The 25725-nt window shown below is 44.2% G+C and overlaps 1 protein-coding gene across 1 annotated transcript in view; it reads left to right on the forward strand.

Annotated features, from left to right (window-relative positions):
• PDLIM1 (PDZ and LIM domain 1) overlaps positions 1 to 24663 on the forward strand; it is a 45616-nt gene extending 20953 nt beyond the window's left edge. Inside the window, exons 3-7 of the mRNA XM_080911549.1 lie at positions 662 to 746; positions 5309 to 5502; positions 17010 to 17161; positions 23737 to 23854; positions 24131 to 24663. Of these exons, the coding sequence (XP_080767675.1) occupies positions 662 to 746; positions 5309 to 5502; positions 17010 to 17161; positions 23737 to 23854; positions 24131 to 24317 (736 nt within the window). The 3' untranslated portion in view covers positions 24318 to 24663. The remainder of the gene's footprint in view (positions 1 to 661; positions 747 to 5308; positions 5503 to 17009; positions 17162 to 23736; positions 23855 to 24130) is intronic.
• The last annotated feature ends 1062 nt before the right edge of the window (positions 24664 to 25725 follow it).

Below are 25725 nucleotides of genomic sequence, written 5' to 3' on the forward strand. Positions count from 1 at the left end.
GCAAGTCAGAGGAGCCTGGGGCCATGTCCATCCCCAGACTATAATGAGGGAGGCTGGGGCTACATCAGAAGGCAGGCCAGCTTGGAAAATCCATTCAGGCTGTGTGTAGGAGCCATCCACCATGGATGGCGTCTAATTGATAAGTAGGGGGTGGGTCTGATGGCAGGGTACAAGTTCAGAAGGTAGAAGAAGTTAAGACAAAGGGGATGTTTTTCCACATTTGCTTTTAGCATGTAAAGTTGTTTCTTGGTGTCCATGGGGCTTGGTTCCCAGAATTGTTTCAGATAACAAAATTTTGCCCATACTCTATGTATCTTCCTGCAGTCGTGTAAGTCATCTCCACGTTACCTGTAATATCTAATGCCATGTAAATGCTATGTACACCATTGCTATACCACAAGACCAAGACAAGGGGAAAAGTCTGTCATGTTTAGTACAGATGCAGAACTTATGTGCAGTTGACTGAATCTACGCATTGCCTGTAGATACAGAACTGGCTTCTTTATTTGACATGAGCGAGACAACAGCTGTAGGCTAGGGATATTGCTCAGTGGTGGAGCCCTTGCCTGACGTATGTGAGATATTGGGTTGGATCACCAACACTGTGAAGCAGAACGGAATGCCACAACAGAGGAACAACAGCTTTGTTCATCTGCCGTAGGTCCGAACAGAAGATCTGGTCTCCTCTAGTGACTGAGGAGGGGAAACGTCATCCCTACAAGATGAATTTAGCGTCGGAACCGCAAGTAAGTACTTGCTTATCTTTGCCACTCCTCTACCAGCGGCTTTCCTGCTTGGGCATTGTTCAGCTAGCCTCTGTTTTTCCTGCGCTGGAGGTCTGGGGATGAAGTGGCCAGGAGAGGCCTCCACTGTCTCTGCTGGGATCTGGCGTAAATTCAGTTCTTCCCGTAAGGAAACTGCCAGAGGAAAGGGCTGGAAAACCCCGGGGCAGGGACATGGCCTGCGGTGGAGTAGGGAGGAGTAGGCAGGCAGGCAATGGGAGAAGGGGGCAGATTGGTAGGACTGAAACCTGAGAGCTAACTCAGCTCTCACAGATTAGGTGCAGAAGAATCATCCCAGAGGTGAGGATACCTTCAGACCTGAAGCGGAGTCAAAGAGAAACCAGGGACTTAATAGCACACCCCTCTTCCCCTGTGAGTCCTGAGGTGGAAATCTGGCTTTGTTATGGTGAAACTTGAGCAAAGACATTAAAATTGGTTAAATGAGGTGGCAGTTGATCTTGGAAAAATATGGGAAGGAATCACTGCATTGATTGCTGGTCGAGTAGACTTTTTCTACAACAGTAGATTGTTCTGAGATTCCATACTTACAAATGAATCTCTCGGTAGCTAGCTAATAGGTGTTTTTCTTTCTCCCTGGGTTGTGTCTTCTAAGATAGCTATACTGGGTGGGTATGTTTTGAAATATTTAGAACACAGTGGTAAAAGTGCCATGTTGCTCACCACAGACTATGTTCTCTGTCGGACAAATGAATGAATTATTAACAGTTACTGTGGCTTATGGGTAAAGTGCGTTCACATAAGCACAAAGACCTGAGTTTGGATTTCCAGCACCCATGTGTCAAAGTTGGGCACGACCGTGCCCATCCACAATGCCATCAATGCAAGCTGGCTTGCCAGTTCAGCCAGAAGGCTGAGTTTTGGGGTCACTGAAAGACACTCTGTCTAAAAACATGGAGAAATGATTGAGGGAGATTTCACACATCAGCCTCCAGTTTCCACACACTAGTGCACACATTCACGGGTGTACACACACACATACACAAGTGCACTCAGATGCAGATACACACACATGCAAAACAACAACAAAACAACCACAAATAGTGAATAAGTAAATTGATAACATTTGCAGTTTTCAATATGGGGTTGTGATTATTATATATTTAACCCCTGTTGAAGCTTTGGAATTGAATTTTTCTTTTCTAAGTTTGAGACACTATTCAGTTTTTTAAAAATAGAAATAGTAATGAAAAGATAACATATGGTTATGTGGAGGATAGAAATGATATGAAATTGAATTCATATGGTTCCTTAGTATGTGTAAAAATGGATGATAAGAGGTCTCATTAAAATTTCAGAAATATAGTTACAATTTTTCCTGTTTGCAGTAACCATCACACTAAAATGATATGTCCTTTTAAGGATCATTTTGCACCTACCATGTTGAAACTGACAGGAACATATTATTGTGTGCAAGCCCTATAAGGAAATTCATTAAATTTTACTCTGCAAACTGGCAGTTGTTTAAACATGTTTAAATTATGCCAGAGTCAATTTCAGGTTTTGTGGTAGTCTAGTTTATTAAATTTATTATATGTGTTAAATTTTGATGTGCTAAGTTTTTTTTTTTTAAAGATTTATTTATTTATTATATACGAGTACACTGTTGCTGTCTTCAGACACACCCGAAGAGGGCATCAGATCCCATTACATATGGTTGTGAGCCACCATGTGGTTGCTGGGATTTGAACTCAGGACCTCTGGAAGAGCAGTCAGTGCTTTTAACAGCTGAGCCATCTCTCCAGCCCATGTTAAGTTTTCATATGTTAAATTTTCATATATTTTTATAACATGAGGAATGACTTTGGCTTAACTTGGTCCAAAATGGTCACTTTTTATTTGAGGCAACCATCTATGTCTTGGTTATACCTTTTCTTCAGTGCTGATATTTTGAAGAACATTTTCAGGTTAAAAAAAATTATTCAGACTTCCTTAAAGGCTAGCTTGAATATATGTATCTCCTCATTCTTTATTCTTCTAAAAAATCTTCCTGCCTCCCCTTTTCCCAGATCTTCCATTTCTGAGAATTCTGAGCTCGAGGACAAACAGTGAGAACAAAGTTCATGGATATTGTAAAGATCTGCTAGTTCACATAAAGCTAACCAACACCCCAGCTTATCTGAGGTCAACGTAGTTACATACCTAGTTTGTATTTCCTCATTATTGAGTTTCCTTGGAGACCGGTAAATACAAAGCCCAAACAATTACATCATCCCTTCCAAAAGGCAAGCCCTAAATCCCGCCTGCTTTCTGGAAAGACTGGAATCCACATGGGGGTAGAAATATTTCTTTTATGTGCAAACCAGATACATTCTTGAAAGATGTTTTATGAAGCAATAATCAAGAGAAAAAAAACCACCCCTAAGAAAACAAAAACTCCACTATTCCCACAAAAGAAAAACTAGGGTGGGGAGGTTTGAGGGGTTGGCTTCTGCTGCCAGGCCTGCTTGAGGACCTGAGTTTGATCCCTGGGACCCACACAATGGAAGGGGAGAATGGAGTCTCCTAAATTGTCCTCTAAGCTATAATGTGAGCATTAATTACATGCATACATACATTCATTCATACATACATGCATACATACATACATAGTAAGAATGCATGACACGTCTCCCCATGGACTTCTGACTGGAACTACTTTTGTTCCTATGGGAAGAGAAGATGAACCCTATTGAGACCCTGCCCTGTTCTGCCCCGTGTGCAGACGTGTTACACCGTGTCTTTTGGAAGAAACGTAGAGAAGTGGGCTCAGAGAGGCATAACTTGCTCACGGCCAAACAGAAGGTGTCTGGGAAAACTGGAAGCAAGACAAAGACTATGCATCCTGTGCTGCTCCCAGAATTGCTGGGGAGACAGGAGAAGGGGCATGCTGGCTGCTGTCCTGAGAGATGGGGGTGAGAGCCCCTGGCCTCTAACCTGTAAATTGGTTGCTGTCTTTCTCAGCCAGTAATCAATGATTTTAAGATTCCTTTGAATCAGTGCACATAAAATTACCTAACCATTCCTTATGACCATTCTTTTCTTTAACATTCTCTCTTGTGATTGATCTCTGTGAATTTGAAGCCAGCCTGATCTACATAGTGAGTTCTAGGACAGCCAGGACAGGACCCTGTCTCAAAACAACTATATATATATAAAACCATAGAAGCCTCTTTTTTGAATATGTGCGCAGACATGGATGAACAAAGTAAACTAAACCTCACTGATTCTGACCTGAAAAGAAAATTTACCGAAAGATTAAAAAAAAGAAATCCTAATCATAAAGATGTGTTTATCTGCCTTTTTCTTGAAATTAGTTTTGTAATGAATTAAACAATTTTCATTCATAATGCTTTCCAATTAAACACTTAACTTTCCTTTTTTAAAAGGGAGAGAAAGAACAATAGAAGAACTGGAATTCTTTCTGGTCACTTAGGTGTTTAAGAAAGAAACCAGGGTTTAGAAGAATTTTCTTGGGAACTCAGAAAACATGTTGAATTTAGAAGGCTGCACACAGCTTCCGCTCTGCAAGCTGGAACTGATTTTGAGCACTGGGGCAGTAAGAACCTTGCTAACTGAGTCATCAGATAACCTGCGATAATTTTTTTTAAAGGAATGTTAGTTTTCAAAGTATAATGAGGCTGTGTGGCTCACACGTCTTTAAACCCAGCACTCAGAAGGCAGGCAAATCTCTGAGTTCGGCCCCAGCCTGGTCTAGAGTGAGTTTCAGAGCAGCTAGGGCTACAGAGAGAAACCCTGTCTCTCTCTCTCTCTCTCTCTCTCTCTCTCACTCACTCACTCACTCACTCACTCACTCATCAACCAATCAAAATGGTGTTTTGGTTTTGGTACTTTACACAGATGTCTAGAGAGGTTGTAGTTGTAATTGTTCACCAGATTTCTGGCAGTGGACAAGTGGATAAAGACACAGAAACTCAAACTCCTTTGTCCATAGGTTCTGCCTTGGACTCAGCTTCCAGAACCTTCCATCTTGTGTTTTACCACAAGGGAATGATAGGCCCTCAGCAACTAAGCTGCCTTTTGCAAGTACTGAGACATGTAGTCAGCAGCTGCCCCTCCTCCTACCCTCTTTCCTTGCTGATCTAACCTGCTTGGGTCTGGGGAACTCATCTCTACTTTGAGGTAGTCTAAGCTAACCCTCTACATTTTCCTAATGCCTCTGGAATGTGTCCTGAAAGGATGCTTCAGCTCTGACTTGGGTCCTGGTAGCCCAAGGCATGACATGTTATCCTTCCCAGAGGTAACCAATGTCAGCTCTTCTGGGTCTCAGGGAAGAGCCAGAGATGGAGCTGATTGAGAGGGCGCTGGATTGCTGTCATGCTCTACTGCTTAGTGACCCTTGTCTCCTTGTGGTTGTCTGAGCCCCTCTGCCCAAAGCTGAAGCTTAGATTGAACCAAGGCTGCCGTAGCTCACCTGGAAGTTCTCCCTGGCTTTTAGCCTGTATTGTACAGGATAAGGTGTATGGGATGGACGGCTCCTTGACTTCTCTTCTGCTCCCGGCCTTCAGGAAGTCCTGCACATAGGAAGCGCCCACAACCGAAGTGCTATGCCATTCACTGCCTCACCTGCTCCCAGCACCCGGATCATCACAAACCAGTACAACAACCCAACTGGCCTCTACTCATCTGAAAACATCTCTAACTTCAACAATGCCGTGGAGTCGAAGACCTCAGCCAGCGGCGAGGAGGTGAACAGCAGGCCGTAAGTGGACCCCTGAGGTTTCCAGGGCAGTTTTGGCAGCTTGTCTGTAGTTTCAGAGCATCAGAGGGGACCTGGAGCAAGCAGGTCGGCCAGAATAGCTACACGGTGAGCTCTGGGTTCAGTGAATAAGGTAGGGACAATGGAAGAAGACTTTTGATGTCACCCTGGGGCCTCTACATGTGTGTGAGTACCTGTGCACCCACACTGTACACCTATACCCACACCCATGAGAGAGAAAAGAAAACATAAAATGCCCAGCACCATGTTAGACACAAACAGATCTTGTAAGGATGGAGACTCGTTCTTGTCCTGAGCTTTGTGGCTATCCTCAGCTTCTGGTCATGGTCTTTCACAGGACCACCATCTGTGTCCTGAGCATTGTTGAGTATTTGGAAAGACTACTCCACGTTTCCCACTGGATCTGAGCGGCACACACAGATGTGCAGTCGTGGTGAGGTGCTTGCTTCCTCGACAGTGTAGACCAGAAACGACAGAGATAAATCCTGGAAGCTGCAAGTGTCCATTCATAGGGATGGGTTCTGACCTGTGACAGAAGTTGGCTTAACAAGAGATGGGACCACAGGTGGAACCAGGCAGGCATGTCCTCTGTCACATGCCTGTGGGCTGTACCTGTCTTTACAACTCATTTCTTAGGCTTCTTCCAGCAGAGGGGGTCTAAATTTGCTCTGTCCCCAGCTCTTTGTGAACAGATTTAAACGCTTCCGACGCCCCTGGCAAGGGAACTTGGGTATGATAGTGTTCAGTTAGGAGGGTGGGGGGTAGATTAGGACTCATGGGCCCGCAGCATAAGGCATGCAGGGTAGAGCTGCCAGTTCAAGCAGGACTGAGCTGCCCCTGTGGAGCCCCATGTTCATGTTTTGTCCACAGGGATGGTGGTTCCAACCACAAAGTGTCTGCAGGCCTAGGATTCCCACCTCTGCCAATTGCTTTCACTGATACAAATGTTGGGATTTTTTTTTTTTTTAAGCCTGAAATTACCAACTGTTAAATGTTGGTGACTTTCAAATTTTGTTTGAAAAACATAGGCCATGCTAAAAGTACCCAACCTCTCAGGACTTCTCATTCAGATTTTGTGTTGACTCCAAAAGCCTATTTTGCCATTCAGTTTCTTCCCTTATTTAATCTGTCCAAATTTTAGCTCATTTTAGGTGCAAATTAAGTGTTTCAAATGCAAGTTGGGGAGTTGGGGTTACAGTCCCAGGCTCCTTAACTGTTTGGAGAGCTGTTCCAGGAACCCCATTGTGTTTGTGGTCTCCATGGTCTAGAGAGCAGAATCAGTGGGGAGAGGTGATGGGGGAGGGTGTCTGATGGAGACAGACAGATCAGACAGATATTTTGATTGGCCATATACTGCACACAAGTCTTTGTTCCTGATACTGAGAGGATGGGACGGGACAGATCTGTTTGTTCCTTAGTCTAGTAAGACTTTGGTTTCAGAAGATGCCTTAGTGGTAGTGGCCGGTAGCACTACGGGCGAACAGCAGGAACCTGAGATCATGGTTCCTGCGAAGTCTTAATTGCTTGCTAGGTTTGATGCCCTTCTAGGTTGTTATGGGGATGCTGGGGATACATGGGATAGTACCATGCAGAGCATCCACTAAGCATCACACCCTGAAGGGACGCTTGCCTGCAGTTCAGTGAGGAGTGATCTGAATACCGAGGGCCACCATTACTGTGTTTCACTGATTATGGTGCTTGGAGAGGCTGGGAACGTGACCCTTCCTTTACTGTCCCGGAGTGGAATGTTCCATGATCTGGATTTAATAACCCAGGAAATGACACATCCTTAATTGAAAGAACTTCTATGCACTGGGAGAAGTATGTGCCTGGAAAGTATTTTTACTGTGGCTGCCTTAGATATTTTTCCTTCCTTAATGTCTTCTTTCTTCTCTCAAGCTCTCTGATTGCTCCCCGCCCCCCATTGTCTGCTCCTAGCGCGTAGGTGCAGGTGCTGTTTCTTTGGCTGCAGCAGCCTGCAGGTCTTCATCAAGTTTCCTGAAGGATCCCTCAGCAGAGGGGACCCATTATCTATTTCAGCCCATGTTCCTGGAGCAGGAACCTAAGAAGCAGTGGGAATCCCTCCCTGAAGCTGGAGGCAAAGTAGCCGCTGAGGCTGCCGTGTTTCTTGTATAGGGATCTCTGCCTGGTGGATTGTTTCTAGTGTATTCTCAGAAATAGAGAGATAGATGATCCTGACACCCTGGCAGCCACTTCATAACCATCCCTGCTCAGCACAAGGCCAGGAGCTGGCTCACCCCACTGTTTAGTCTGAATTCGCTGAGCTTCCAGAACTGGCTCACTACATACTTTGCCTCTGAGGTCATCACCCATTCCCTGGGGCTAACCCTGTTTTTTTTTTCCCAGGGGAGGGGTGGGTGAGATGGGTGGGTGGTGTAGTGGAAGGGGTCCAAGCACTTCAGATCATTCTGCCCCCCCTCCCTTGAGAGTGTGTGCATGCATGCACGTGTGTGTGTGTGTGTGTGTGTGTGTGTGTGTGTGTGTGTGTGTGCATGTGTGTAGCTGTCTGTCTTGGAAGCCTTTCTGCTGTGTGTGTGGCTGTCTGTCTTGTAAGTCTTGGTACAGCAGCATCCCAGGCAGGTCAGAGTGTCAGCAGCAGTGTTTCCATCTGGAAAGGCAGGTGAGGGTCTCCTCACAGGCCTCTTGCTCACAGTGGAGGAGAAGGCCCTCTGTTGCCCTTCCGTCTAGGTGACTTCAGCTCAGTAATCCTGTGTTGAGTACCTACTGTGTACCAGTCCAGTACACAGTAGGTACTCAAGAAATAATGCTAACACTTCGCTCACATCTCTTTGATTATGTGTAGAAGGGACCTGTTAAAATTCGGTAGCTCACAGACTAGATTTCATAATTTGTATGATGTCTACTAGTTTCTGCAGGCTTGTAGCTGAGTCCTAGAAATTGACTCTGCCTCCTGACAGCTTAGTGAGTTTAGGCAGACCTTGTAAATTCTCTGAAACTCAGTCTCCTGCTTTTTAAGGTGGGCTCTTAGCCACTGGCCTTCCCAGCAGCTTGTCAAGGAAAGGCAGCACACTGTGCTGGAGGGTGCTGAGGGGATGCTGGTTACTTCTGAGTCCACTGAGGGAGAGAACTCTGCCTCAGCACTTGTGAGTGCCAGGGCTCAGAGGGAAGACGGAAGCATCTAAGCATATAGAGTTGCCTTGGCTACCATGAACTTCTTTCTCCCCCATAGTCATTGCCTGAGTTCAGCCATCGATACCCCTGGCAGCATCCCGGGGGTGAGAGGCAGGCTCTTTTCATGGCGTAAGTGGCTGAGAGCCCATAACCAGTATAGAAATCCCAGAGTACCAGGTCTCTCAAATCATGTTCAGGGTGTTTCCCAGACACTCAGGAGGCAGATTCTATCCTTTATTTATTTATTTATTTATTTATTTATTTATTTGTTTGTTTATTTCATGTATGTGAGTACACTGTTGCTGTCTTCAGACACACCAGAAGAAGGCAACAGATCCCATTACAGATGGTTTTGAGCCACCATTTGGTTGCTGGGATTTGAACTCAGGACCTCTGGAAGAGCAGTTGGTGCTCTTAACCTCTGAGCCATCTCTCCAGCTCAGGAGACAGATTTCCAACCAAATGCAGTAGAGATAAAGGATGTTATCTTTTCAAAATGTAGTAGGGGGCTGATTATGTTAGCCTAGTGTAGCTGGGAGTAGGGTCAGAAGGCCTCCAGCAGGAAGGCTGCTTGTCTCCGTAGCTGATGTTCTTCCCCTTTCTCCTGATATCCAGAGTCATTCCTCAATTCTTATCATTGGAGACTAAATTATAGGGAAATCCAGACCAGGCATTTCCTTTAGAATGGAATGTGTAAACTTTCCCAGAATTGTTTTTTAAAAATTATTTCTTATTTAGTTATTGGATAACTAAGTTGTGGTATCTAAAAACGAGTTCTTATTTTCTAGGACCTGATGAAATGTGAAGGATTGTCTTTTCTGTCTCAGCTCATTCCTCTGTGTGTGTGTGTGTGTGTGTGTGTGTGTGTGTTCGCATGCTCGTGTGAGTGCACACATGCCTATATGTGTGTGTGTTTTGAGACAAGGTCTCCTTCCTTGGCTGCCCTGGAACTAGCTATGTAGATCAAGCTGGCCTTGAACTCATGGAGACCAACCTGCCTTTATTTCTCAAGAGCTGGGATTAAGAGTATGTGTCACCACACCCATCTTTCATCTTACTTTCTTCTGAGACTTATTTATTTTCATTCTATGCCTATGGATGTTTTGCCAGCATATGTGTCCGAGCACCATGTGTGTGCCGTGCCTGAGGAGTCATGAAGGTGCTGGGTCCCCTTGGTCCTGGAGTTACGACAGTTGTTAGTGGCCATGTGGTGGCTGGGAATTGAACTCTGGTCCTCTGGAAAAAGCAGTTAGTGCTCTAAACTGAGCCATCCCTCTAGCCCCTCAGTTTGTTTTTCTTATCACAATCTTAAGACAGACAGAACTGAAATCTGTACATCACTTAAAGTCAGTACTTCTACTTGAGACAAGGGATTTTAAAAGCGAGTTAAGCTTTTTCTTCTTTTAATCTCAGCACTTGGGAGGCAGAGGTGGGTGGATCTCTTTGCATTCAAGGCAAGTTTCAGGCTACGTAGGTCTATACAGTGAGGATCTGTCTTAAAAAAAAGCATTTGAGTCTGTACGGGGATTCCAATCCTGTTGCCTCACCCACCCCTGGCCACATTCACCACACCCACATCCCTCACTGTAAAACCTCCAGCCCACCCATCTCTCATTCTTACAGTTTTGTTAGCTCAAGAATGTTTTATTAACGGAACCATAAACTATGGAGCATTTTGGGGTTTCCTCAGCACAATTCTTTGGAAAGCCAACCAGGGTTTCTCTCTTTTTTTCTATACCAACAGTGTGTTCTTCTGAAAGTGCGGTAAAAACCACACGATATAAGATGTATTGTAGTAACCACATGTGCAAAGTTATTCAACAGGTCTGTTGAATTTGTTCAGTTAGGGAAACTGAAACTCGACACCCAGTGAACGGCTTCTATCTCTCCCCCTGAGCCCCTGGAAGCCACTGCTCTACTTCCTGTTGCTAAGAATTCTGATTATCTGCTCAAGCAAGTGGGGTCATGCACTGTTTGTGTTTGTTGACTGAGATACTCATATTCCTCTTCGCACACGGCTCTGAAGCCTCACCCGGGTAGTATATGTCAAGATTTTTTTTCTCTCTTTTAAAAAATTTATTTATTTATTATATATAAGTACACTGTAGCTGTCTTCAGACACACCAGAAGAGGGCACCAAATCCCATTACAGATGGTTGTGAGTCTCATGTGGTTGATGGAATTTGAACTCAGGACCTCTGGAAGAGCAATCAGTGCTTTTAACTGCTGAGCCATCTCTCCAGCCCAATTTTTTTTTCTTTTAAGAGATTGAGTGGTATTTCATTCTTTATTACATTTTTCAAACACTCCATTGATGCACTGATTTTTAGGTTTCTTTCATCCTTTCAAAGACACCCCGTAATGATGGAAGCCCTGGGGCTTTCCCACACAGGTGGAAAATGAGCCGAGGCTGTACACTTCAGCCATCCCTCTTCTGTATCTTGCTGCGGACTGTAGCCAGTGTAAAGGAAGAGGAGGGTCTGCAGCTGTGACATCCGGCAAGAATACATCTTGACATGAACCACACAGGATATGCAACGTACATAGAATCAGGCACTGTCTCTATGCTGTCAGTACGTATGTGAACACTGACATTAAAACATACCATTTACAGTCCCATTTACCGCGGTGGGGGTGCATACCGAACAGAAATACACTGCATGCCTCACAGTAATGAGAAGATTGTCAGTATACTCACCATAAATGAATGATCTAACTTTAAAAACAAACCCGAATCACTTCTCAGGCACACATGGAGTAAGTAGTCTGTTCAGAGAGGCCGTAAGCGAGACCTAAACACATCTTAATATGTTTAGGGCTGAAACAACAGCAAATATCTTTTCTAACTGGAATGGACTGAAACTAGAATTTAGCAGAAATAAACCTAGAAAAATGACAAGTATACAACGCAGCTGAATGAATCACAGCCGGAATTTGGTTATATTCTGAGGAATGGAAACAGACAAACAACATTCCCAACATTTTCGCAGGGCTGGACATGGTGGCACCTGCCTGGCACCCCAGAGCTCCGAAGGCTGAGGCAGGAGGATTAGGAGTTTAAAGTCAACACTGGTTACATACTGAGGTTTTGTCTCCAAAACAAAAACTAAATCATATACAGGAGAAGCAGAGCCAACACAAACCCTTGCAGAAGAAAGCAAAACTTCTAAGGAGGTTCCCGGTTTACCGGTCATTCTTGTGCTGTTTGAAGTCCGCCTAACCCTAGAGGCTAAAAGTCCTACTTACATTTATTTTTTTTAACCTGGTTTCCCTTTTTTATGTTTCAGTTTTAAGCATTTGAGTTAATCCTGTGGGTGTGAGAGAAACAAGGGCTTGATCACAATAGCTGTGAGAGGAATCTCAAGTCATGGAGACCGATTCTTCAGGTTTTATTTTCATATGAATGTGAGACCTGGTATTCTGGATTCTTCTTTCTTTCCGTGTGTGTGTGTGTGTGTGTGTGTGTGTGTGTGTGTGTGTGTGTGTTTGTGTATGTGTGCATATGTGTGTATGTGTGTGTTTGTGTGTGTGTATGTGTGTGTGTTTGTGTGTGTGTATGTGTGTGTATGTGAGTGTGTGTTTGTGTATGTATGTGTGTGTATGTGTGTGTTTGTGTGTGTGTATGTGAGTGTGTGTGTATGTGTGTGTATATGTATGCATGTGTGTATATGTATGTGTGTGTGTGTGTATGTGTGTGTGTGTATGTGTGTGTGTATGTGTGTGTGAGGGGGAAGATTGGGTGGGCAGGTTGGAGGTGTGTGGAGTGGGCAGGGTTGGGGTAGAATCTCACACTATAGTCCAGCCTGGTGTTGGAGCTCACCATGTGAGACAGGCAGGCCTTTGAACTGGTGGCAATTTTCCTGCCTCAGACTTCCTAGTGCTAGGACTGGAGGAGACAGTATTCAGCTTCTGTCAGCTGTTCTGCAGTTGAGGATTGAACCTGGGCATCTTTCATGCCAAGTCATTGTTCCGCCACTGAACTATACACCCCAGTTCTCTCATTTTTCTTTTTATTTTGAGTCAGGGTCTTACTAGGCAGGAGGCCCTTGACTCACGAGGAGAGGAGGCAAGGCTTGAACTTTTGGTCCTCCTGTCTCTGCCTGCTGAGAGCAGCTGGCATTCTATATTGCCCTGCACTAATGCCGAGCTTCACCATTCCATAACTGTTGGATGTACATCCAATAGGAAGTTAATCTATTTTGTGAAACCTACACAGAGCATTGAACCTTCAGAGTCTGTGTACTCATAAAAAATGCATTGAATTAAAAAAAGATGTTCAAACTCTTATTTTGTGTAGATAAATGTTCTGTCTGTACGTGTGTTTGTACGTCACATGTGTGTCTGGTATCTCTGGAGGTCAGGCTGTATTCTTTGAAACCAGGATTACAGAAGATTGTCAGCTACCATGTGGGTTCTGGCATCTAAACTTGGGTCTTTTGGAAGAGTGGATCCAGACTCTACATTATTTATTTTATGTGTATGGATACACCATAACTGTTTTCAGACACACCACAAGAAGGCATTGGACTGTGTTATGGATGGCTGTCTGGAACTTCTTGAAAAGCAGTCAGTGCTCTTAACCTCTGAGCCATCTCTCCAGTCCCCTACATTTCATTAAAAATTTTTTTTTCTTTATGTTTGTTTTGTTGTGCTTTTGCCTGGGTGTGTCTATTAGTTTTAGACTAAGAGAATAGGTTCTGAGTAATTTTTGATGTGTCAATCACATTGTGAAAGTAAGTGTTTCTTACGTGGTCTTCTCTGACCTATCTGTTATGTGGTTCCTTTCCCCCAATAGTGCATTGACTATAATTTACGTGGTTCCTTTCCTCCCAGTAGCTCATTGGCTATAATTTACAGCACTATGGAGAGCAGAAGTGGCCAGAGGGTGAGATCGTGGCACCCCAGTTTTCCCTGTTAAACAATGCTGTGGGTTCTGTAGATGCACTCAGCAAGCTAGGGACATCCCTCCAGTTCTGTTTTTCTGACAGTTTAGCTATTTTTAGTTTTAGTTATTTTGAGACAGAGTCTTGCTATGTAGCCCAGGCTGTTCTAGAATTCACTGTGATTTTTTGAATAGTCTGTTTTATTAACACCTTGACTGATTTCTGACTAGTACACCAAGTACACCCTGTCTTGTCTGTGACGTGTAATTCTTTTTATATATCGTTGAGTTTTATTGGCTATGAAATTTACACCTTTATGAGGGATATACCTATTGCTTCCTTTCTTAATACGATCATCTGCTTTTATATTAGTATAATATTTACTTCACTAAGTAAGTCAGGAAATACTTGCTTCCCTTTATTAAAGGGAAAAGATTATGTAGAGTAAGTTGATCTCTCTGAAATATGTTCATTCATTATGTGGCCCAGGCTAACTATGAACTCTAGAGCCTCTTATCTCAGCCTTTAGGGTTCTGAGAGTGCAGGCCTTTTTATATATACAAGCAGGAATCTTTTTGCTCCATTTCTTATGCGTGATTTTCTCCTAATTACTTTTTCAGATATTGTGTCAATATCTTATAGCCTAATGTCTAAGTCTTAGAATTTTAGAGTCTTGTGTTGTTATTTGAATTGGGTTGACTATTAGGGTAATAGATATTAAAAATACTTCATAAAATGCCCAGCATATAAGATGTTATCATATTATTTGGAAATAAATGATAAATTGGTCTTCCTTCCTTCTTTCCCCTCTCTCCTTCCCCACTCCCCTTCTTTCCTTTTTTCTTCTTTTCTTTCTCCCCCTCTCTCTTTATTTTTAATATTTTTCATTATTCCCAAGCCTGTTTGCTGGAAGAATGTATGATGACCTTGTGGTTTAGTCCTGTTATTTTTAGTGTTCCCTTGGTGGCTTCCAGACATAACATATAACAAATAAGAGAAAAAAAATTCTTTCCTCAAACATTCCATGGCCTGATCTTGATTTTAAAATAGTCCCAAAAGTAATAGGAAAAAGATTAAGAAAGAATAATGCAATGTGCCTATTAAGGGGAAGGTTCCAAGCCCAAAACTCAAGTATCTCACTTAAAATAATTAAAAAAAATAGGATGGAATTAAGCTGGTAGAAGACCCTTGTTTAAAACTACTGTACCAGGTGGGCTTTTAACCTACCCCACACTTTGCTGCAAGGGAAGGGAGCTAGGCACGGGTGGATAGAGACCAGCTGCCATGGGCAGGCTAGGCAAGGGCGGCTGCTTCTATTCAGCCATTGCAAATCAAAAGCAGCCAGCACCAGCCTTACCCAATAGTAACAGAGCCTGTGTCACCCTTTGTGGACCTTGTTTTCTTTGTAGTCAGAATATGTTTAGAGTCCAAAGGAAACACACCCGGGGCTTTCACCCTGTGCTTGAGTCTTTCGATTGGAGCCTGAGTTACCTACGCGTTAGTGTCCTGACCTTCTCACAGCTTGTCTCAGAGGAGAAACCAAAAGGACATCGAGGGAGAGATGAGCAGGGCAGGGGTAGTAACTGAGAGGGAATTACCCACGGAAAACATACTTCTTCTCTTCCAAATGGACCATGACCCAATTGCACAATGGCGGGTGGGAAATGAGTGACTGGATTCGAGGCTGTAAGTCCTTTGCTGTCGACTGCGCCCTTCATGGTGTGGAGGCTCAGCAACGTGTGTCCTTGTGTTTGCGCAGATCTGTCAACATGCACTGATAATAACCGTCACTGGTAGTTCATCTGATGTTTGTGCGTGCTCCTTCTGGGCACTGTATGTCTGTCAGGCAGCCTCGGAACAAGTTATGCAAGTGAGAGGAAAGAGCACATGTAGGCTCAGAAGGTGGGTCCTCCACAACCCTACATCGCTTCAGGATGAGCGCACAGGATCGTGGAGAGCATAGCAAGGAGGAAGTGGTACTGATGTTTACTTACCTGATGCTGAGCTCTGAGACTGAGACAGACCTGGGCATTTATAGAGTGCAAGGCAATATGCTTGTTTACCTCATAGGGGGGAAACAGAAATACACAAATAAATGCAAGCAGGGTATGCAGGAGAGAGTGAGTTGGAGGGTAGAGAAAGATGAGCTTGTGTGGTACTGTCCTAAGTCAGGGTCAGTAAAGCCTCTCTAAGGAGCACACATCCTGTGTGAAGCGGTGTTCTTTGGGAATACATGGGGGTAACAGCACAGGCAGAAGGATCAGTAAGAGCTTTGCCTAGAATGAGGATGGCTGGTCCAGTCATAGCTGGAGAGTGGTTCTGAGGAAAGGCCTTGTCTAATGACCATTTATTCCAAAGGAGTTGAACTCGAATAAACTTGTATAGCTGGGGAGTGGTTCTGAGGAAAGGCTTTATCTTTATATAAAGATAATTTATTCCAAAGGAGTTGGAGTTGAATAAACTTGTGGGTTATTTATAAAAACTGTAAATATTTGGTTCATTGAACCACAGCATGAAACTGCTGACTCATTAGAAATATGCCTCTGACCTCTGTCCCAAGGCTAAGAATAGCAGCAGAAAGGCAGGTTACACAGCTGGTGGGTCATGCTGGTACACCATGGTGTCGTATAGTTGTGCAGGGGGGCTGGGAATTTGAGAGGGTTCTGGCTAAGGATAGTCTACCACTGAAGGGCTACCTCCTCTCTACCATTTCCCTGTGGCCACACAGCACAAGTTTGTGGCCTAGTGGGGGGGGGGAACCCAGTGTCATAGTAGTGCCTGCCTCAGCTTGTCCTGGGCATGTAGAGTAACAGAGGAAGAAGTGGGAGGCATGGTCTCTGACTTGCCTGGCCCCCAGAGTCTGAACCTTTACATAGCAAAGCCTGTGAACGTTTTCTTCTTGCTACAATCCCTGTGAATGGGGCAGGTCAAGGCTGCTGCCTCCAGCTAGAGGCACGGAGGTCTGCGAGTTCCATTCTGAATGACGGGGAGTGTCTGGAAGTATGAGAAGCACTTTGACAGCAGGAATGAGAAGATGAGGTTTCTGCTCATTGCAAGGAATGCGTGTGCCTCCCCTGCGAGAGGGCTCAGATGAGTTTTGGTGGTTAGGTTGTGGTTGACATTTTCCCTCTTCAAATTTTTTCTCTTGACATAATGTTGATTATGCAATTTTAAAAGAGGGGAAGAATTCCCCCATCTGTGAGAGTCAGCCAAAATGTAATTGAATTACAAGACTATTTGGGAAAATAGCCTCTTACTGTATGTGTTATTAAAGGGGCAGCCAGCCTTGCCTACCAGGACTCACTGTAACATTGTCAGGGGAGCCGAAGACATGGGATAATCAGTTTATTCTTTTAAGTAGTATGTGTTTGCTTGGAAGGGAGTGCCTGGTGAAGTTTTGGGACTAACTTTTTTTGACCTTCGTCCTGATGAGTTTCCAAATATTCTTCTTAGCTCGACTCAGCCTCACCCCTCTGGCAGCCTCATCATTGACAAGGAATCTGAAGTTTACAAGATGCTTCAGGAGAAGCAAGAGTTAAATGAACCCCCCAAACAGTCCACATCCTTCCTGGTTCTGCAGGAGATCCTGGAGTCAGATGGGAAAGGTAAGGGTCCCTGTGGAGAGAGTCTGTCTCTGCTGGAACACGGATGAGCAGAGCCCACACTGGGGAGCATAGCTGGATGTGGAAGGCTGGGTCTCCCTGTGCAGCCTAGAGTTTGCCATCCACCTGAGAGTCTGAAGGTATAAGAGTGCACACTACCACTTCAGGCTTGCCTTTGACTTTCCAAAAATGTGAAACATTTATTGAAAAGAGGAGGAGGGGGAGAGAGGGCTCAGATGCAGAGCGGTTGTAGAATGCTTAAAGTAGGACCTGCGTAATATGCACAGAGCCCTGGGTTACATTTCCATTGCTTGGGGTGAGGGGTTACTGGGCTAGAGGTATCTGGGAGTGTTGGTAGCAGGGGATGGGACAAGAATGCCCCTCTGGATTATGCTTTCTGGCTCAGTCTTAAAAATACTTACTTTTATTTTTTTCTGTATGCATGTCTGTTTACCATATGCACACAGTACCTGAAGAGACCAGAAGAAAGCTATAGTTAAGAGTGATTATTAGTTACCATGCAGGTGCTGGGAACTGAACCCAGGTCCTCTGCAAAAGCAACAATAACTTTTGATCATCTCTCCAGCCCCAGTTGCTCAGTTTATTTCCAATGGCTTAATTTTAAAAAAGAGATTTGTTTTATTTTTATTTATGTATGTTTATGTACATGTGGGTGATTGTGGAGGTAAGGAGGGGTGTTAAATCTCTGGAACAAGAGTTACAGGCAGTTGTGAGTCACCATATGGGTGCTGGGAACTCAACTCACCCCTCTGCAGGAGTTGCCAGTGCTCTTAAGCACTGAACCATCTCTCCAGCCCCAATTTTCTATTGCTGTAGATTCATTATTAAAAAGTACTTTTTTTTTTTGAAATGGTGTATTTCTTTGTGTAGCCTTGACTGTCCTGGAACTCACTCTGTAGACCAGGCTGGCTTCGAACTTACAGAGATCTGCTTGTCTCTGCTTCCCAAGTGCTGGGATTAAAGATGTGCTCCATTGCAGCCCAATGACATTTTCATTCAAATATATCATATACTCAGACCATATTCATCCCTTATTTTTATCTCCTGCCCTCACACACACTAGTAATTCATACGTACCATATTTTCTTTATCCATTCATCTGTTAATGGACATCAGGGTTGACTCTGTAAGTTGGACGTTGATCGTGGAGTGTTACAGCACACATAGATGACCAAGTATCTGCTTTGCTGACCTTCCTTAGGGTACATTTCCACCAGTAGTAGAGCTAGATCATATGTTCTATTTTTAATTTTTTGTGGAACCTTTCATACTGACTTCCACAGTGGCTGCCTCAGTTTACATTCCCACCAGCAGTGTGTGTAAGGGTGTTTTTGTGTACCCTTACTAGCATTTGTTGCTGCTTGTTTTTATACAAATGGCCATTCTGAGAGAGATGGGATACAACCTCATTGGCGTCTTGATTTTCATTTTCCTGATGACCAAGGGTGCTCAGCACTATTTCACGTCCTACTGACAATCTGTTCTTTTGGATCATGTACTGATTGGATGGTGGGGGTTTTGTTTTTGGTGTTTAATATTTTGAGTTTATTGAATATTTTAGATATCAATCCCCTGTGGCAGGTAGGAGTTATTTAAAGAGCTTTGTGTCTGGCCAACTGTTTCTAGCCATGCATATATTAGGGAGCTGAGGGTGTAGTCAGTGTGACCTTGTGAGAGCTGTTCTAATTCACACACCTTGCATGTGGAGGCCACAGAAGGATAATGGATCTGTAAGCTACTGAAGCTGGGAACCTTCCTTCCCAGTGGCTCCCCTGAGTTTGTTCTTGCCTTAAGGCAGATGGCCTTTCAACAATGTGGGGGCCCCAGGGTAGCCACCTCAACCCTAGGCTAGTTTCTGAATTGTGTTCTAGGCTCAGACATCTCAAAGTGTGCAAGACAGCTGTTGCTATGACCACAATCAGTATTCCTCAGTTGTTGTGATGCTGGTACTTTGCCAGGAGGCTCCTGGTGAGCTTCGCTTGTCTACTCATGAATTCGGATGAGCCTTTTCTTACTAGCTAGGTCTTTATTCAGTAGCTGAGGAATTCTTTGAGACTGGTAACAGCAGAAAGGTTTCTCCTCTCGTAATTGTTTTGTCTAGCAAGTCTTCAGATTTGTCAGATCCCAGGTACCTTCTGTCAGCAGCCCCTGTTCCTGTTTAGAGAGCAGATTTTGAATCCTTATCTGGTCTCTATGATGTCTACTCCTCAATGCTCTGCCCTCTTCCCTAAGACTCGCCCAGCTGTCCTGCTGTGTATACCTTTCTCTCCCTACAGTGTATACCTGTGGGTGCTTCAGTGAGCGATACCTATGGAGTGAACTTTTTTGGATTCACTCTATCTGAGCCTCCTCTGTGGTATGGATTCTGTGACACCCACAAAAGGGGATAAATAATGTGCTTCTTTTATGCTGGACATTATTGTTCTACTAGTAGTAAAAAAACTAAAGCAAGCTAGACTTTGCTTAAACTCCACTATTCTGCCTGGCTGACAGTCAACTTGAGATCTAACCTATAGGAACCATAGCTCTGTCTGAACACATGACACGGTGCAGGTGACTTTACCTTGAGTAAGGATGGGAAACTTCAGTTAAGGTGGACAATGTTAGCTTTTCTGAGTCCAAAGTCAGACACAGGCTGTGCCACAAAACTCTTCAGAGCTCACAGATGAAGATCTGAGCACAGGGCTGCTGACCCATGTGGTATAAAGGCTTCCTTTTGTCTTCTGTGCCAGTAGCCTACACCCATAGTTTCCATGTTCAAGGTTATTCTAACTGACAGCTGGAGCCCTGACCATTATGCATACATCCTGGCAGCAGGGAGGAAGGAAGGGGTCAAGTCTAAGTGGAGAATCATCTGACAGATCAGCCATTCATCTTCTTTCTAGATGCTTACCACTACTCTTGCATTTATACACACTGCTTGCATTTTACTGACCTGCTTACCTGGCTGTACCTAATTGTGTAATTTGGTCTTATTATTTGATTAAAAAAAAATTCCCCTGAGATAGCCCAAAAAGCCTGTTTTTTCCCTTGAGGTTAAAAGGTCAGTGACCAGATTACTAACCAGGATTAAGAAAGGACTGTTGTCATTGGCAGACATTGGAGAGAAGTCTGTGGGTGGAAACACTGGCATCCGGAGTTCACCTGCAACCGGCCATGAGACCCTGAGCGGCTGCTGGTCCCTGAGCTTCCGTGTGTGTGTGCAGCTCTCAAGGCCACCACACTGCAGCACGGCTGCTGGGAAGATTCCGGGGAAAGTCTGGGAAGTGCGCAGTGCAGCTAGGTGCCCGAGCAAGGCTTGGTCGAGCAGTGTTGGTGATAAACCCCAGAAAATTTCATCAGAGCAGGTTGTCTTTATGAGTTCAGGGCATCCTCTGCTTTTCTCATGTTTTGTCTTGCTCTGGACACAATCATAACATTTGTAGGCAAAGGAAGCCTTCATATTGTCTTTACAATATGTGAAATACACATCAAAGAAAGGAAAGTTGCCTCCCCTGCCACATTCTAATCAAAACACTAAACATACAGAGCAAAGAAAAAACTAGTTTTCTGTTTTTTGTGGTGGGCTTATAAACCCAGTACTATATGTATGTTGTAGCACACTTTAGAATTCCTGTCCTTAAAGATTTAAACCACACTTATTTACTTGTGGTTATACACACACACACACACACACACACACACACACACACACACACACACACACATATATATATTGTGTGTGTGTGTGTGTGTGTGTTTCTGGGGTGCTAATGTGCCACAATGGGCATTTGGTTCTCCCCTTCTACCATGTGAGTCCTGGGGATTGTTCTCAGGCTTACCCTCTGAGAAGGTCCCTTTCTGTCCCTTTCTAGCTGGAATCATATTTCATTGACTTTATATATCACCTTTAGTTTGTCCATTCATCTGTCAGTAGAAGGATAGCTTAAAGAAGTGAAGGTATGTGTGGAGACATCATACTTGGAGGAAACAGTGCTGGCTGGAGGCGCCCTCAGATGAAGAACCGGGAGATACAGTCAACAAACCACTAGGTTCATGCTGGCTGCTATCAGGGTTGCAGGACCCTCAGATGACCTGGAGTCAGGTTATACAGAACTGTCATTGTTAGGGCCATGGCCTTGATTCTGTGGGCACGGTGGAGCCGCAGAAGATCATTGAAATGTATGGAAAACAGCTGTGTGTTAATTAGCTGATTTCCCTTCCTCCTCAGAAACAGACAAACAAAGGAAACTTGGATGAAGTGTTTCCTGGAAGAAGAGATATTTGGGAACATTTGTAGTTGTTTGGAGACCAGTAGTAAGAAAAGAGAATTCCAGTTCCCAGGGTTGGCTTTTCAAGTGAGAGAAAACAACCCGCAGCCAGCAGGTGGCAGTGGAGGCTTGAGCATGAGGGATGCCGCAGCACAGGTCTAATGCTCCCAATGTCAGCCTTTTAGTTCTAGAAAAAGACGCGGCTTCTCTTGACAAGGAGGAATTTCATCTCTCCCTGCCTTCTCTCCTTTTCCTAGTCTATGTTTTCTCTTATTTCCTGGTAGTGTTCCAGTTGAGTGAGTGCGCTCAGGGAAGAAGAAAGCTCATCTTTGAGAGCCCGCCCCTTGTTGGTTCCTCCAGTAGTCGCTTTGCCTGCCCATGCTGCCCACATGTGTGGAAGTGGTACACCTCCAGACAGGACAGGCAACCAAGCACCTTCAGCCAGAAAGGGAGGGAGCCTGTTTGCTCTGCTTGATGCCTTCATGTAGGGCTGAGGTTGGGTGAGGTGTTTGCCTATGATAAAAAGCGAAAGGTGGATTGTGTGCAGCTTCGGTCGAAGCACTTGGGAAGTCAGAGGCAGTCAGATCTCTGTGAGCTCTACATAGTGTGTTTTAATAGTGACAAGCAGGCTACAAGGAGAGACCTTTTTTTTTCCAAAATAAATCAGTCAATTAATTAGCCAGTCAATAAGCCAGTCATCCAACCAACCAACCAACCAAACAACCAACCAACCAACCAACCAACCAACCCAACCAACCAACCCACCAACCAACCAACCAACCAACCAAATCAACCAACCAACCAACCAAACCAACCAACCAACCAATCAAACCAACCAACCAAACCAACCAACCAAACAAACAACCAAACAACCAACCAATCAAACAAAACAAAATAACCACCAAAGGGATCATTAAAAAAAAAACTCTAATTGGCTGGGAATCTAATTCAGCTCAGCTGTAGAGCACTTTCCTAGCATGTATGAGCCTTCTGCTCAATTCCAAACATTTTAGGGATGGTTAGATGACTCACTGGGCAAAGAGGCTTGCTGCCAAAACCAAGTTTGAGCCCCAGAACCCACGTAGTAGTAGAAGAAAACCTTCTGCAAATTGTCCTTTGAACACCCTTCCCTTAACATAGCATGACAGGCACCTGTGTGTGTGTACACACATATACACACTGAACGCATGTAGTATTTTAAAATTAAGAATGTTATCAGATCCCCTAGAACTGGAGTCACAGACAGTTGTGTACCACCTTGAGGATGCTATGAATTGAATCTGGGTTGTCTAGAAGAGCAACCAGTGCTTTTGAACACCGAACCATGAAAAAAGATTAGGCATACAAAAGTTTTAATGTAACATTTTAATAAATAATCAAATTAACATAAAAATCTGCAGTCACAGAAATTGGGACAGTGGCCAATGGAAAGAAAGAAGGTCCCCTGGGCTTTAGGGTATGGACCCATCAAGGTAAAAGCTCAGTTGAACCTTCCCAAACTCCATCTACAGGTGGCCTCTGAATCTTGCTTCATCTCATGGGTTGTCAGATGGATATCTGGTCCTACTAAGAGTGGATCAAGTCAAATATTAATGGGAGAAAACTGAGAGACAGTATTGACATGAGGGACTGGAGAAAGCACAGGCTACTTTAAAATTACTCTTAGCAAAACAAAGAAAGACCACTCTGGTGTTCATGAGCCAGCACAGAACCTCAGTCTTGCTCCCACATAGCCTTAGCATCTGGTGACTTATGCTATGGAGAAGCTGACCGAACTCTTATTCCCAGGCGCCTGGCACCTTCTAAGACTCACTGTACTCAAAGCATGGGACAGAAGCTTTATGAGGATGTGACCAAACCTCCATATAAATTAGGGCATGTATATTTCAAAAGCACATTTGCTCATGTCAATTGGCCAAGGGCAGGATTTCCCAGCCTTAGAACTAATGATGTTCTGGGCCCATGTTAGTGTTTCCAAATGTGTGAGCTTAATGTTAATGAACGCTTGTGCTAGGCACTGTAGGCACTTTCTGTATTTTTCTTTTTAAGTTTTCTTTGTAACAACGAGGAAGACAATTTTCTATTTTTTTTAATGGAAACTGAAAGACTGCAAAATGCCAAGTACCCTGCCCACTCATCTGTCATTGTGTCTGAATCCAATGGCTGAGTCTTGGCTTGAACATACAGATAGATACATAGGTGGTTCTGTGAGAGCTCACCTATGTATCCTATGTGTGTATCACCTATGTATGAATATTTACTTCATTCTTTACTTCCTGGCTAACCTGGGTGCTTCTCTCCCTTTAGGGGATCCCAACAAGCCATCAGGATTTAGAAGTGTTAAAGCTCCAGTCACCAAAGTGGCTGCATCTGTTGGAAATGCTCAGAAGCTGCCCATCTGTGACAAATGTGGAACTGGCATTGTGTGAGTATTGGCTTCCCTGTTGTTAGAGGTTGGACAAACCACGAAAGTGTGGGAGCTGCTGGGTGGTGTGTAGTTTTGGGGTAAAGCCAACAGGTCAACCAGACTATGCAGAACTTTTATGTTGACGTGGTAGAGGCTTTTAGAATGACGAGCCTTCCCATTCACAATCAGAGGCCTGCTGCAGGGCCTCTGAAGAAACCCCAGGCCTCAACTCAGAAAGGACAGTATAGGGCCCTAATGTCACTAATGGAGACCTGTTCTTCCTCTGTCCTACAGTGGTGTGTTTGTGAAGCTGAGGGACCATCATCGCCACCCTGAGTGTTACGTGTGTACCGACTGTGGCATCAACCTGAAACAGAAGGGCCATTTCTTTGTAGAGGATCAGATTTACTGTGAAAAGCATGCCCGGGAGAGGGTAACGCCACCTGAGGGCTATGATGTGGTCACAGTGTTCCCCAAATGATTGAGAGGACCTGCCCTGTCTGCTGCCCTCCAGCCAGCCTGCTGTACCTGGTTCTGAGAATGTTCTGGCTCTCTCCTTCTTGACAGTTCTGTGCTTACTTAGTATTAGTCCTGTTCAGTAAACATTGAGTTTCGCCTGTGCTGACTGACTCCCACTGACAGTGTGACACTTGCTTTTACATTACTGGGAGATGGTTTTGTTCCTGTCCCCTCACCTGCACCACAGTGCACCTTCTTCCCTTGGAGTCTTCTCTGCTGCAGACAGACATTGGTCACACCGGAACTAAGCTAAATGTAGTATCTCTGATGTTACTTTGTTTTACTTAATAAATTTAGACTTTAAAGCAGTGTGTGGCCTCTTAGTTGACTCTGCCTATATTCTGTGTTCTATGTTCTGCCCCTTGAAATTCTCTCTTTTAGGTTTGGTTTCTTATTGTGAGGCCCTTTTCCAGGCATGAGAAAACTACTATGAACAAGCTGTGTTCCTTTACATTTTTGTGGCTTGCTCCAAGCATCATTGAGAAAAAAAAAAAAACAAAAAAAAACAAATACTTTTAGTTATTTTTCTGTTGCTGTGGTAAAACATGATGAAGGCAACTTATAGAAAAACTAGTAGTTCACTTGGGCTTACAGTCTTATCAGGGAGGCGTGACAGCAGGTGGTGTGGCCGTTGCAGTGGAAAGCTGAGAGCATGTTTCCTTAACTACAGTCCAAGAGTGGACTAGACATAATGTGGAGTCATTAAACTCCCAGATCCTGCCTCCAAAGACATCCTTTCTCCAACAAGGCCAGCGCCACTAACTGGGGACCACTGTCAATCAGATCACCATATATCTTGTTTGGCTCTGTGTTAGTGACATTGTCTTGGAGTTTGAGGGAATAAAATTTCCTGTTTTAGTAACTTTTTTTAAAAAATTACTGTGAGAAAACATGGCCAAGGCAACTTACAGAAGAAAGCATTTAACTTAGCTTACAGTTTCAGGGCGTTAGAGTCCGTGATAGTGGAGTGAAGGAACAAGTACGAGCTTACATCTTAGTCCACATGCATGAGACACAAAGACAGGCATATGGTAGATGGTGTAGATGGTTTAAGCTGCAAATACAGGTGTGGGCTCCCTAATGGCATGGGTGATGTTGATGCCTGAAATAATAACAGCTAGGGCTGCTTTAAGCACCAGAGGAAGGTTGATGCAGTTGTCGGGAGTGGTTCGATTAGAATGACTGTTGGAGGTACTTCGGCTGGTGAGATGATGGAGACAGCCAATAAGACAGGAAAGATATCAGCAAATGGATGAAACCAACAAGGGTACTTACCACACACGGTAAGTAGATAATGAAAGCAGGTGTGAACCATTAGGGAGGGAAGAAGTCTCCCCAACAAAAACTGCTATTTGTCCACTGTCTTTAGA

This window comes from Micromys minutus (genome assembly GCF_963924665.1).
Source record: "Micromys minutus genome assembly, chromosome: 2".
NCBI lineage: Eukaryota > Metazoa > Chordata > Mammalia > Rodentia > Muridae > Micromys > Micromys minutus.